General features: G+C 38.5%; 1 protein-coding gene across 3 annotated transcripts in view; it reads right to left on the bottom strand.

Annotated features, from left to right (window-relative positions):
* The window catches only part of EPC2 (enhancer of polycomb 2), a 41,618-nt gene continuing 27,638 nt past the window's right edge, over positions 1–13,980 (bottom strand). Inside the window, exons 10-15 of one of the 3 annotated variants that reach the window (XM_090143489.1) lie at positions 13,160–13,305; positions 12,717–13,060; positions 6,862–6,998; positions 4,927–5,086; positions 2,905–3,238; positions 1–1,483 (exon numbers count right to left, since the gene is read on the bottom strand). In XM_090143489.1, coding sequence (XP_089999615.1) covers positions 1,411–1,483; positions 2,905–3,238; positions 4,927–5,086; positions 6,862–6,998; positions 12,717–13,060; positions 13,160–13,305 — 1,194 coding nt within the window. In that variant the 3' untranslated portion in view covers positions 1–1,410. The remainder of the gene's footprint in view (positions 1,484–2,904; positions 3,239–4,926; positions 5,087–6,861; positions 6,999–12,716; positions 13,061–13,159; positions 13,306–13,980) is intronic. The other 2 variants (XM_090143488.1, XM_031590782.2) reach the window with 2 other exon arrangements.

The following is a 13,980-nucleotide window of genomic DNA, read 5'->3' on the forward strand; positions in this document are numbered from 1 at the left end:
TGTTCCTTACCCTGCTTATTTCCAACTCTCAGGTTCCAACTACCACACACTTTAAGAAACGAGAAATAAATCACATACACCAAAACCTTCCGCAGAATTAAATACAAGCACTGCAGCCCAAGTCATCATCAAAAGACCATTAACGTTGTCTGAAATTTACACCTGCATTGCTTGCACGATGTGAAATAAACACATATGCAACGTGTCCATGTTTTGATATGTATTTTTATTTCCCTGCAGTTTTCACTTATCAAGAACAAGTAACAGGGAAAGTTGTCTGAACTAGTGCATAAACAAACATTCTGAAACACCACTACACGTATCTAATTTACAAGAACCGTATAAAAAAAGTCACTAAAACACTACACTACGAAGGTGTCCAACGCTTACAGTCAGACTTTTTCCAACCCGTTACTTGCCTTGTAGCCACAGGAAAACTCTCCAAAATTGAAAAGACGATCTTGCCACAACCCTCCCTCCCCCCCACCACCTGGGATGGCTCGATATCTAGACATCCAATAATTATTGCAATGATATATAATGCAATACATACCTGGTAAAATATCCTTTACGTGGTGTGTTACAGTTTTAAAGCCGGTTAAAATATGCAGTCTTCGGATAAAATGTAATCGGTTGAAAATTTTCTCTTATCTGCACAATTTTATATGTGCTAGATGCATAATTTTCCTAGTCAGTTTTTTTTTTTCCTGTGTAATTATTTTTTATAAACTGGTATTATAAATAGAAATATACATTCAAAATATATGGAAAAGTGAGTTACTACATTAAATTTGCATGTATCGATCCATCCCTTTCCCCTGCACAGTAATAGAAAATACTATTTTGCCTTGAACTTCATATTTGACAGTGAAATGCCACTAAAGTATTTACCAAAAAGTCCATCTAGTCAAATTGTGAAACAAAATGAACCAAGTGAAAACTTTACATTTCCTTTAGAAAAAAATTACAAGAATTTTGTCTCCTAGCTATGAATCTTTAACTTTTTTTTTTAGACACAAAGTTGGATTTATTTGTACAAGATACAAAATGTAAACATGGCAAAATAAATAGTTAAAACAAGTGATGCAGGATCCCATTTCATGCTCATGATCCCATTAAAGAATTATTTTTTAATCCATTCAGTTGCAAATTCAAGTGCAAAAGCATGATGATGAATATCTACTATTCAAGTAACAGAAATAATATTGATGATACAAATAAACTATTTTACAAGGTAGTGATTTTCCCAATTTTACAAAATTTACATTATATATCGACTTAATACACGATATAAGGATAGTCCATTTAGGTCCATTTTAGTTCTCTGTGATCCACAGAGTGCTGTATTTTGCATTCAGTTGGAATATAAACGACTACACCGTTAGCACAGGTTGAGACACTGATTTGAGGTTATGTCACTTCCATTGCTACTGTTGTCTCTGCTATGCCATTTAAACCCAGCCGTTCTGGTTCATGGTTCTCTCTGCAACAAAAGAAGCATTCCATAATTACAGATAGAATACAAATATTTCCTTATGCAATTTCAGTGATTTCTTACAGGCTCTGTACTATCACACAACTATTACTTGGATCAAGGACAAACCTTAACACATGCACTAATAGAAACAGACCATTTAAAACTAAATACTGGCGTTTAAGAATTGCTTTTACTCCATTAACATCGCAGTTCCTTCTACAAGATCATTAACAGTGATGGTCCAACTTCAATGCATTTAACTATAAATTACCAGCCTAAATTATGGATAATAATAAGAAGTCTCCCAAAGGAACAGAGTCAAGGTATGCCATTAGGACTTGCATCAACTACCAATTATTCCATTAGTGAATTATTTTTTTTTTTCAGTTCAGTTTCAGCACTAGCACAAGAAATTCTAATTTCTTTCTGAATTTATTACCATTCCCTGCAGAGGAGCCTTAGGTCCATTCAGCTAAGATGGTTCTCTTTCAGCATGTGCCTGACTTGACTTGAAACACCCCTCTAACTCAATGGAAACAAGAGCTAAAGGCACTAATGATACAGGAGTACACTTTAAAGCACTTGCTAATTTAAAAACAGCTTTTCCACTCTCTGCACAGTGACTATATTATGCATCTGGTTCTCCACCTCAAAAGCTCTTTTTAACATCTCTAGAAATGTCATGAAATAATCCATACTGGATAAAGCTAATGCTCTTTTTCTGCTTTCTTAACCTATGGACAAGTATTTCTTTTTCACTTTTAAAGCATCTTACAATCTAGCAGAGACCTTTAAAACAGAGCCCAAATATTGGCATTTTCAAAAATATAAGCAACTACAAGCCACTGCCAGTCCTGTAGTACACTTAAGTACTGACTGGTACTGGTAAAGTTACTGGTAAATGAGAGTAATTATATATTATATAGGCATATATAGTAAGATACAGGCTGGCTTATATCTGTTTTCTATTTTGAATTCAAAATGTGTACACACACGTATGGATAAAATAGATGTGCCAGCCTGCATCTTACATTATGGGTACACAGATTTGCAGAGAGAACATGTGGACAGTTTGGAAGAATCTACTGGCAAATACTGCATAAGAAGGGACAAATGAAAATGGTTAGAATGAAGCCAATTAAACACAATGGAAGATCACCAAAAGTGGTGTGCTCCAAACTGGCAGAAGTTATCTGGGTGTTCATCTGCAGAAAGATAGTACTGCATCAGCTCTTCTCATTTGTCACAGTCATGCTGATGATGCCAGCAGCTGGATGTTTTTTGTGAAGCTGACCCCACACCGAGGAATCTCTCGGGGGGGGAATGATTCTATTTCGTGCTCTTATGCAGAGTTGGGCACATCTAAGGAGACATTCAGGCAGCCCAAATTTAACTGGAATCTGTGCTCTAACTTGCCCTGTACTTACCTTGCTATACTGCTGATGGCACTGCTAGGAGTTACCTTTGGCACTCTGTCCATACTGGCAGCAACTGTGGCAAGTTTTAAGGCTGTTGGCGATGGTGCTGAAGTCCTTGTATTAATATGCACATTGACTGGAGAAACAACACTGACATTGTTGAGGTGCACTGCATTAGTCAGGCAAGAATTGTTCATGGGAAGTGTTTGAGGGCTGCTCGTGCACAACGCTGGAATTAAGTGGTTTGTGGTGGTGTGGCCAACTGTCCTTACAAGCTGTACAGCTGAAATCCCTGGGCTGGATGACAAAGCCATGTTGGTGGAGTACAACGTTCTAGAGGTTCCTGTTGCAAAGCAAATGTTTTTAATTAAAAACATGCTGTTTAGATTTAAAGACAAAAGATTAAATCAATAGTAATGATTTAAGTGTACGAGTCACTGGAATCATCCCTATGTTACCTGCTTTGAAGATTCAAATGAAAAGTTTTAGAAATGTTTCCAGTCAAACTTACATATATTTTAAGTGGTTTTCTTTGTTTGCTTCATTCACAAAGACATCAGAAGGTGGAACAGATTGTAGTACAAAGAGTTTTTATATTTTCCAACTTTATGCATCTCAATTTAGGTGCCTTAAATTAAAGCACAACATTTCCTATAAAAGTACATCAAATGGGGCACAGCTTAGGCAGGCAGCTGCAGAGACTGAGCAAGAAGCCAAGTTCTGATGTTTTGAATTGCCTCCTCCCTTATCTGACTGGCAACACCACGAGCTGCTAGGGATCGGCCTCCCTCAAGGCAAGAGAATGAGGGGTGCAGGACCCCTTTCCAGCTTATAAAGCAGTGCTGTATGTACTCAAATGGTGGGAAAACTTTAGGTTCAAGTCCCAGTTAAAATCAAGCACAGCACATACTCAAACCAGTGGCTCTCAGGATTCCTCTTCCTATTCACTGATCTAATTTTAAGAAAATTGGAACTAAGAACGTTTTTCCCTATTCCTGCAAAAAGCTGTTTTTACTTAATATGTCCTAATTTAAATCTTCCTATCTGAAGCTGGAATGGCTATTTTACATCACTGACATTTACAGCTTTGGAACGGTAACACAAATCTAATTTTATATGCATATTTGCAATATTTTTCATCAACTTAAAGCTACTGCTGATACGCCTGATCCTGTATCCCTCAAAACATTACACTCCCAGATCTGATATTTCAGCAAGTTATACACAGTTGCCTTTTTCTTTACTGGATCAGTTCCAGTATATTGATTTTATTCAGCTGCGTTGCATTTCCCCCCCCCCCCTTTGCACTTATTTCATCATTAACCCAGCCTAGCAGAAGGTCTATAGAACTAATCACATCATTAGCAGTTAAAACAACAGATTACTATAAAAGCCTTCTTTTAGTTATGACAGCCAAATTTCAAAGACCATTTCTCTCAGTAACATAGCAACTGCACCAACATGACTGGCACTGCTGCCTCCTGCCAGGGAGGTTCAGAAACAGGCTGGGAGCAAGGCAGTGAATGCCAACTCATGTTGTCCTTGAATCTGAGAGGAATCTTAAGAGCTATGAAATCTGGAACTTATAGTAACATCAGAGGAGTTACTAGAAGTAGTTGATAAGCAGAGTTTTGTTTGAATAAGCAAGTGAGATAATGATTACAAAACATTGCAAATTTCCTACATTCTTCTTCAAATACTTGATTTTTTTAAGCAATTGATGCCCTTTTTAAATTTCACATTCACTCTCTTTACAAAATGCTATCAATTATCCCTTTGATTATAAAAGATTAATAGAGGATAAAGCCTACAAAAGAAAATGAAGAATGTTCTCCCAAGGGTCAAAGAGCACTGACAGTTTTTATTACCAAACTGAGGTACACGCCATGGCACAAAAATATCTAACAATAAGACTTAAAACCTTCAGTAGTAGTAAAATATACTAAAATACACGATTTTGAAGAAATGAAATAGGATCATTTGGCACATTCTCTGCTCTGCACAAGACCACGAGTTTTAAGAAATCATCACCTGAAGGCTGGACAACACCATTAATGTTGTTGTGGCTGGGGGTTTGTTCCTTCGTTGCCTCACTGCGACCAGGAGCAGGTGCACTGACCACTGCAGACGCAGCAAAGTGGGCACTGGCTGAATCAAGTGTTTTTGACATGCAGTCAGAGGTGCTGGAGCCCTGGGGGAATAAAAAAAAGTATTTTTTATTTCTTTATAATTATCCAAGTACAAAGTGAAGAACTACATTTGTTAATGCATTTGAGAAGTTTCCTCTAGGATGATTGCTATGGCTGTAAGCTGTCTCCTCTATCTCTGCACAGAAAATACACACTAACCTAAATCTACAGAATTCTCAGCACATTCATTCTTATGGAGTAAATTCACACCACAGCATAACAACCCACTGAATTCTGGATGTACAAACTCTCTCATACTTCAGCCTGGAGAAAAGAAGGCTGAGGAGTGACCTGATTGCAGCCTTTCAGTACCTAAAGGGAGCCTATAAACAGTAGGGGAGTCAACTCTTCTAAAGGGTAGATGATAGAAGGACAAGGGGAAATGGTTTTAAGCTGAAGGAGGGAACATTCAGGTTGGATGTCAGGGAGAATTTCTTACTATGAGTGCAGTGAGGTGCTGGAACAACTGCCCAGAGAGGCTGTGGATGCCCCGTCCATCCCTGGAGGTGTTCAAAGCCAGGTTGGATGGGGCCCTGGGCAGCCTGGGCTGGTGTTAAATATGGAGGTTGGTGGCCCTGCCTGTGGTGGGAGGGGTTGGAGATTCATGATCTTTGAGGTCCCTTACAACCCGGGCCATTCTATGATTCTGTACCACTCTATCATTCTGCTTTTTTTTTTTTGCTTTTTAAACTAAGGAAGTCCTTTCCAAAGATGTTTAGAGCCTCCCAAAAGCCCAAAGTTCAGCCATTTTATTTAAGTATGCTAACCCAGAGCTTTATAAAAAAGCACCATCAATAGCCACTATTACAGAATCCCTGATAATTCAAAATAGAAAACACCTAAGGGAAAGGTAAACGTAAACTGCACTGGAAACTAGATATAAAATGCTTTAAAAATACCTAGACATCAGCTTTCAGATTTTCTTTATCAGACAACTAAGCTTAACAGAAAACAAATGTTCATGCCTTGCAAGGAATTACAGATGAAAAATATTTAGAATTCAGAAGTGTGGAGAACTTGGGACAAGTGGAGAACTTGGGACAAGTGGAGAACTTGGGACAAGTGGAAGGGCTGGAAAAAACATGCTAGATACACAAAACTACATTTTCCTCTTAGAAGTGATGAGTTTTTAGTAGTTTCTTGACTTGTGCTCATAACACATATTACATGAAGTGGTTTTACTAAGAAGTCTCTCTGGAGCACTTCTACACACACACACACAGCAAGATAAATCCCATGACAATTCGTGTCACTTGACAGAGCACTGGCTATTTTTACATGGACACAATTAAAACATGAAGTCTCTTACTCAATTTCTAAAACAAAGTCATGATATGCTACTAAAACAAGAAAATAAAACCACACACCAAACAAACATACTAGAGGTTTTGGGTGTTGAAACTTAAAACATTAGCTGACTCAAAAACAGAAGAAATATGAGAGATATTTGCACTGGTTACAGCATAAATTATCTTCTGAGCACTATAAAGCAAACTGGAAAAGCATTCTGACCAACACCCATTCTACATTCATTCTAAAACTTTACATATTTATCAGAGTGTGGAGGCATTCAAGGCCAGGCTGGATGTGGCTCTGGGCAGCCTGGTCTGCTGGTTGGCAACCCTGCACGTAGCACAGGGTTGAACCTACATGGTCATTATGGTCCTTTTTAACCCAGGCCATTCTAGGATTCTGTGATGTTTAGCTTATAACAGAGATAAAAATCACAGTAAGCAAAAAGGAAGACAGGAACATATGACAATGTCAGGTACAGTACCTGTGCTTTTGGATGTGTCTGTTGCGAGGAATGCTGAGATTGTTGTTTCTGTTGAAGCTGGGCAAGTTGTTGCCTCTGCATTTGAACTAACTGCTGTTGATGTGTCTGAAATTGTTCTTCTGTGATACCCCCCGTTACTACAGAAAAGAAAGGGAAGCCAACGTTAAATAGGCTGCACAGAGCAACCACACCTCAGATGCAAGAATGGGCCAGTGCTGGATAACAAGTGGGTGAAAACATACACTGTGCCAGATGCTTGCAAAGATCTTCATACATTGCTACACAACAGAGAGGCCAAGCTAAATTTGTTCATTGAGTTCTTTTAACATTGATTCAATTCATAACAAAAGGATGCAGAGCTTCCACAGTTTTTAAGCAACTTCTACCCTTGGGACTTTTCTCTCCAATACCTTTAAGCAAAAGCTTATAGAATTTTTTTTCTTTTTTCTTTTTTCCTAGAAATCAGGAAAAGAACACCCTAAAAATCACAGCTGAGGAAGAAGTGCACCAGCCTTGGCTGAATGTCTGCTCTCACAGTGAACACTTCCAGGTCATTACTTTAGAACTTCCCCTCCTTCAGAGCATAAATGCTGCCTTCTTTTCTGACACCAGAACATACTACGTAAAGGAAGCTTGTGTCTAACACTTGAGCACACTTATATCAGCAGTGAAAAGAGAAGGTGTTCTGCAGGTGCTACTGTAAGTGGGTCACATGTATACATAGTTGGAATCCAGCTCTACACCAATCCCTACTTGAAAGATTAAGAAACTAACACACAATAACAAAGCTGATCTCCATGTCACAAACAATGTTATGAAGTATCACAAATCACTTAAAATTCATTTAGTATGACCTAATTTCACACTTCTTTCCCCCAAAAGGAAATGCTTAGGACTGACCTGAACAGGACTTTCCCTATCAATCTGTTTTTCTTTTTAAGAGAGATGTTGAGTGACATAATGGCTTTGATCATTTATGAGAACTTGGTTAACACAATCCCAGTAGTATCACACTCCCAACAAGTATGGCAATAAAGGAGTCAAGAAAAGCAGTTTACAATATTCCTCCCCAACTCAAGAACCGCAAATATGATCAAGTCAAAATACCAGCAGGTGTTCAGTGCTAAACCTGAGTTTTGTGGAGTCAAAGCAATTCTGGAACTAAGTTCTCCCAGGAGCAAGTAAAAAGAGAATTCACTTTTCAAAGATTCCCATTAACTACATTTCAGCATTCTGGACTACATGCTTCAAAGACCAAAGCTGCCGTCCATCTCCAACACCTGGATGCTGCAGGAACATTGTTCATCTCACTGAGAGACAGTGAGACAACAATAGCATTTAATTGAGCTGTCTTTCAGAGCCTGACTCTGTTTCCTACCTGCAATACTCGCCCTTGTGCTGAAATTCTGTTGTGAATAAGAGCCAAAATGCAGACTGACTGTTGAAGACTTACATGGGAAATTACTTCTCCACTGCTTCACCATTAACAAAAGTGTCAGACAGGGTGGAAGAGCACTTAGAAGGTTCAATGACTTACATTATTCACCCTATTAGATTCTTGGGATTTGATCATTATTTTCAACATATTCAAAAAGCTTCCCCCCCCAGTTAGCTGTACTTAGATCCCCTCAAAGACTCTTCCCTCTTACTACAAGCTCTGAACTCGAAGTTCAGTCAGCTAAACCTGTTAAGCTTCCTCACAACAGCCTCCCAAAATGTGTTTCGTTACTAAAGGCAACAGAGCCAAGAACAGCATTATGGAACATTACGTATGTATGCAATTCTATTTTTAAGTTCTGAGGCACCAAATTCCATAATGCCTTCTGTTCTGTTCAAGAACGAGTCAATTTCATGCAGATAAATACCTAAAATGCATTTACTCCTAATTAGCTGTTCTCTGTCTGCAGTACAGGGGCATTTATCTTGATTCCAAGTTGCTGAGCCAAACTGACCACCACGCAGTTTAGGGCTGGCCTACACTTTACTTGCTCTCTCTCCCCTCCCAGTTTGACACAGACCAGGAAGCCACAGAACACAGCTGCAGGGTACAGGGCTGATCAGTGTAGCAGCATACTAATTGCTTCTGCATTCATACATCTCAGCTCCAGTCAGGCCAGTACCTATCAGCAGGGATTTACTCAGTCACACTGAACTCTGCCTGCTAACCTTATGAAGAAAGCAGACACTCATTAGCACATCTACCATCATTTCATTTTGCCAAATTAAACAACTGAAGGCTCCTAAAGACAAACCCAACTTCCACAATACTCCAAGGCAGCCTTTAAGGTCATGGCCAAATGCAAGTGTTCTATACTTTTCATTAAAGCTTCTACTGACCAGTATTTCAGTTTGCATTGCTAAATATTACGATTTCTATTTAAGCACAGCCTGCCTACATTGAAACACTACAAAATGCTACATGAGAGTCTTTTGATTTCCTCCCCTGGACACCTTTGGCCTAGATTACAATGTCACTGCTCTTAGGAGCTTTAATCAAAGATCATCATTCAGGCTGCCCCACCAGAACAGTACCTCATTAATCTAATTACTTCTACATGATATTTAATTCTCAATAGAATACCTCTAAAAAGTAAACTCCTGTTCCACACTTAGAATTCTGTACCTCAGAATGCCATCATCTCCAGTTGTCTTCTGTATCTATGGACACAGTAACTTAGCAGCCAGCTGTCGAGTGGCTCCCAGGCACAGGCAGCTGACGCAGAGAGTTCTGGCAAATTGCTGAAGATTTTGCCTACAGCCTAATTCTCACTTCAGTTCCACAAGCAAGACAAGTTGCAGTCTAGGAATTCAGCCAGCCTGCTAAGCACTACTTTGCCAAAGTAAGCTGTACCACCGACAAGTTCCTCGCAACTTCCTTCATACACTGCTTATCCTCATCATCAACTTATCTCATTTATTAAACAGCATCTTTCCAGAGCTGACTTTGGCAAAGAGACCACATTTGCTTCCTAGGTGCAGCATGTAAGCCTGCTGAAAGTTTACACAACTGATCAAAGCGATAAGATTGTTTTAGGGACCTTGTCTCCCTTGTTAGAGCACAAGCAAGAGAAAAATTTAGCTTGGAACAGAGGTTCTTTATTCACACACTGATTAGGCACCTTTATGACAAAACTAGTCATGCACTTAAGTCTCTGTTTCTGTTTGCACAATGTTTAGTTAGCACTAATAGTGTAATAATTGCTTCAGCAATACAGAAGTAAAAATATAATGTGGAGGTAACTTTAAATACAAATAAAAGTGAGCATCTCCAACTCTTCTCTAAACTAAACAAAAAAACCCAAACAACAAAACTGATCATTCAGTTTAACTACTGTCATTTTTTCCTCCAGAGATTCTTTATGCTCAAAGGTAAATCTGTAATAAAATTCATTTTGACAACCACCTCCCAGAAAGATCTGCCTTCATGAACACAGCAATGCTACCTATGGCCATTTAATGCACAACCACTTCTTGACCCATCCTTCAAAAATTCTCTTTACTTACTATGTAGCAAATGTAAAATAGGAGTGCCTCTTCTTGGCTCAGTTACACAGTAAATTTTGTTGCTTTATTGCACCTGACCCTTTAGAAGAATTACAGAATCTGTTTTGTGGTCTCAACAAGGAAACAAAAAGGTCTTCCTAACCCAAACATTTCCCTGTACTCCAACTGCTGAGTAATCTCTGCTCACATCTAAACAGTCTTCAGACACATCATCAGGATTACACAAAGTAAATTACCATTCCTCTACAAAGTAGCCTAGAGCCATCACATTTTATATATGTATTTCTCTACAGTCTCTAACATCACTAAAATGTCTTATTTTTAACTCCAGAAGCTAAAATCCTAAAGCACATGGATGCCAGTCCATGCTCACCAGCTCTCATTGATTTACCATGTAACAAGAACATCTTAGTGCTTTAGTCTTACTGAATTGGTTAACACTCAACAAGAGCCAACCCTTTTTCCCCCATGCATACATAGCTTCCTATCAAAACAAAGATCCTCCCTACCAAGCCCTTCACTGCTCCAATTTTCATTCATACCTACAGTATGGATATTTCACAAATCTCTCATACCTTTTTCTTTCACTCAGGCATTCTACCTCAAAATACTCTCCTAGTGTAAGTGGACTCCATCCTCAGGAAAAAAAAAAAAAGTATTTAAGAGCAGCATTTAAAGCCTCAAAGTTTTGCACCTAATCCTTATCTAATCTATTGATACTTACATTATCATGAGAAATTCTACAGAAATATCAACTCTGCGTGTATCTTTTTAAGCAACTTGCCTTACATTGCTGTCACCATAATTTTTCATTCAAAAAGAAATCCTGCACTACTACCTGATCATTACAGAAAGAGCTATCAGCAAATTCCTTTGCTGGTCCATCCTAGCACACTGTCCATATTTCACATGCTAAACTCTGACAAATAGCATTCATATCTGTTGTCTGCATTTGCTTTCACACTGCTTTTCTTAATTCTTATCAATAATCCCATCACACAGAACTGCCCCCTTTCTGTTACAGGTGCAACTCTCCAGCCTTTCAAGCTCTTTACAAAAAGAAATTATACAAGATATGATCATGACACACTGTCTATTCTCTTCATACAACAGAAAAAATATTCTTGTGCAAATCTCTTCGTAAGAGAGCACAACAGAAAGGTTACAATGACTATGCAGCAGCTGACTTGAAAAGAGATGGGCCCCTTCCACATCCACATGATGTTAATTATGGGATTTAGAATCAGCCTGTTGTGTCACCCAATTATTTTCTTTTACAATACTAAGTTCTGTATGTAGACAATAAAGTGGGAAAACACTCAAATGCTTGTTGTGCTTGGTAAGAGATCTCTTCTGGCACATCTCCAACCATCCAGCATTTCAAAGAATCATATTCTTTCAGTAGTATCAATTTTAACATGGTCACTTGTTATAAATAAATCACTTGCTTCATATATTAGTTGTATTTGAGACTGCTAATGTAAATTTAAAGCAATTTTTTGCTTCTGGTTGTTTTTATTTCAATTTAAGCGATTCTGTACCCAAATCAGCAACAAAGGGCGTACAAAGATCAGGATAGTGTTGCATATATTTGATAGTCTTGTGAAGATTCTACTGATATTTTTTTTTTAATTTTTTTTTGCTTAAAGCATACATTAATTGCTCATCTGGAGCTGTAAGGTCACAAAACTGAATGGTAAAAGACGGCTGCATTGAGTGTGAGAGTTAGATATCAGCCTTAAGGGAGAAGGAAATCCCCCATCACTCTTCATCTATGCCTGTTGATTTTCTGATAATCAGCAGAGCAAGGTGTGTCACTGTTACAGTAAAAATTTCAACACTGGAAGCCTCCAGATGTCAACTCAGAACACTGTTTTGTGCCTTCTTCATGCAGACTGCTCAGTGACTTTTCTAATTCACTACTGATTTCTGGAGATGGTTTAGCAAGATTTAAAGAACTCCAAAAACATCCATCTCCACTGTGTTCCACCCACTCTGATACCCTCAATAAAACAATGGCTTCTCTTTTAAATTCATAAAGAGCATTATTCACTCCTTAAACGAGGTCAGGCTGTGAAATTACATGTAAGCAATGCTGACATACAAACAGAATCCCTCCTTCACATCTGGCATGTTTAAGTCCAGCACTTTATCATGACTGTACCTAAACTGCAATTAAAGCAGGAGGAAGAGAACTTGAGAAAATCCCTAAGAAATATAAAACAGTTATCCTGTATCATTGGGTTTAGTTACACATCATTAGGTAAGGTGGTATCAGCCCAGTTCCAAGAAAAAAAAGCATCAGAACTTAAAATACTAAGTTCTATAAGAATTCAAATCCTTCTGCCTACCTGATATGCCATTCTTGCTGGTGTTCAATAAAGCTACAGATGCTGCAGAAACTCTTTTATTATTCACAGTCTGCCCTGGTTTCCTTGAGGTACATTCTTCACTATCGCTGTCCTGTAGATTTAGTAGCCTTGGCTGAAAACACTGCAGTCGACATGATCTGATATTGCTTAGTATTTCAGAAAGGGACAGTCTGTTTTCACAACGTTTATTGGAAGCATTGGTCCGTGAAAAATTAGAAGAAAAGTCTAAAGTCTGGGAAGAGCTTGAAAAACTATTCAGCATTTCCGGGTCAATCTGTCTCAAGACAGGATCATGTTCTGTGGATATTCGGTCCATTATAACCCTGATTTAAAAAGATGGAAAAAAAAAGTTAATTATGTTTCTTATAGACATGCTTTTATATTTTGAAGGGAAACAAGGAGTAAAAATAATGCAATCATACCTTCCACCCCTGCCAACTCGTCTTCTTGCAAATCCTATACACCTTCTTGGAATTGTAAGGGTTGTAAGGCAATGCCTGAACCTCAGTTTGTCCAATTCTGCCAATTCTGAATTTTCATATGAAGAATTAGTTTGGTCCAAACGAGGCTGCAAAGAATAAAAGAAAGCCCATTTTGCACATTCCTGAAAATACAAAGTAGTCTGTGGTGTTCTCTAAGTAATCACAACAGCAAAACACCTGCATGGCAGGAACAGAAGCAGATGCCAGCACACATCTGAGTTGTGCAAAGAACTTGCAGCACAACTTGTGCTCTAACCTGAGTACTCAGGGAGATTGTTTGGGCTTCTGGAGCAGACAACCTAGCAACTAAGTTCCTCCCCCAGTAAGTTATAGGCAGCCTTAAAGACTATACAGTTACAAAACTTACTTTGCCATGCAACTTCACTTCTCTGGTGGGAAGTGAGCTAAGTAAAACCAGATCCAGCACATTACATTGCTTCTGTTGGTCCTCCATAAACAACAGCTTCCCATCCACAAACCCATACTCAGTATGAAGTTTCACTATCAGTAGTTCTGAGAAGATGGAGTGTTTAATCAGACTTTCTCCTCTGCTCACTGCTACAACTGCAGTGTAATATTCTTCCAACATATCCACAGCTTGCAATAATTCAAAAGACAGATTTAATTTAACTGCACAAAAAAAATCCTTAAGAGGTTAAACCTCTTTGCTTTTACAACCAACTCCAATCAATGCCCACGTCTGAGAACTAAAACAAGTAGCAACCCATGAGCTTTATAAGCTGGGAACAAAGGATGCATTA

The sequence above is a fragment of the Phasianus colchicus genome, chromosome 7 (genome assembly GCF_987193195.1).
Source record: "Phasianus colchicus chromosome 7, bPhaCol1.hap1.1, whole genome shotgun sequence".
NCBI classification, from domain to species: Eukaryota; Metazoa; Chordata; class Aves; order Galliformes; family Phasianidae; genus Phasianus; species Phasianus colchicus.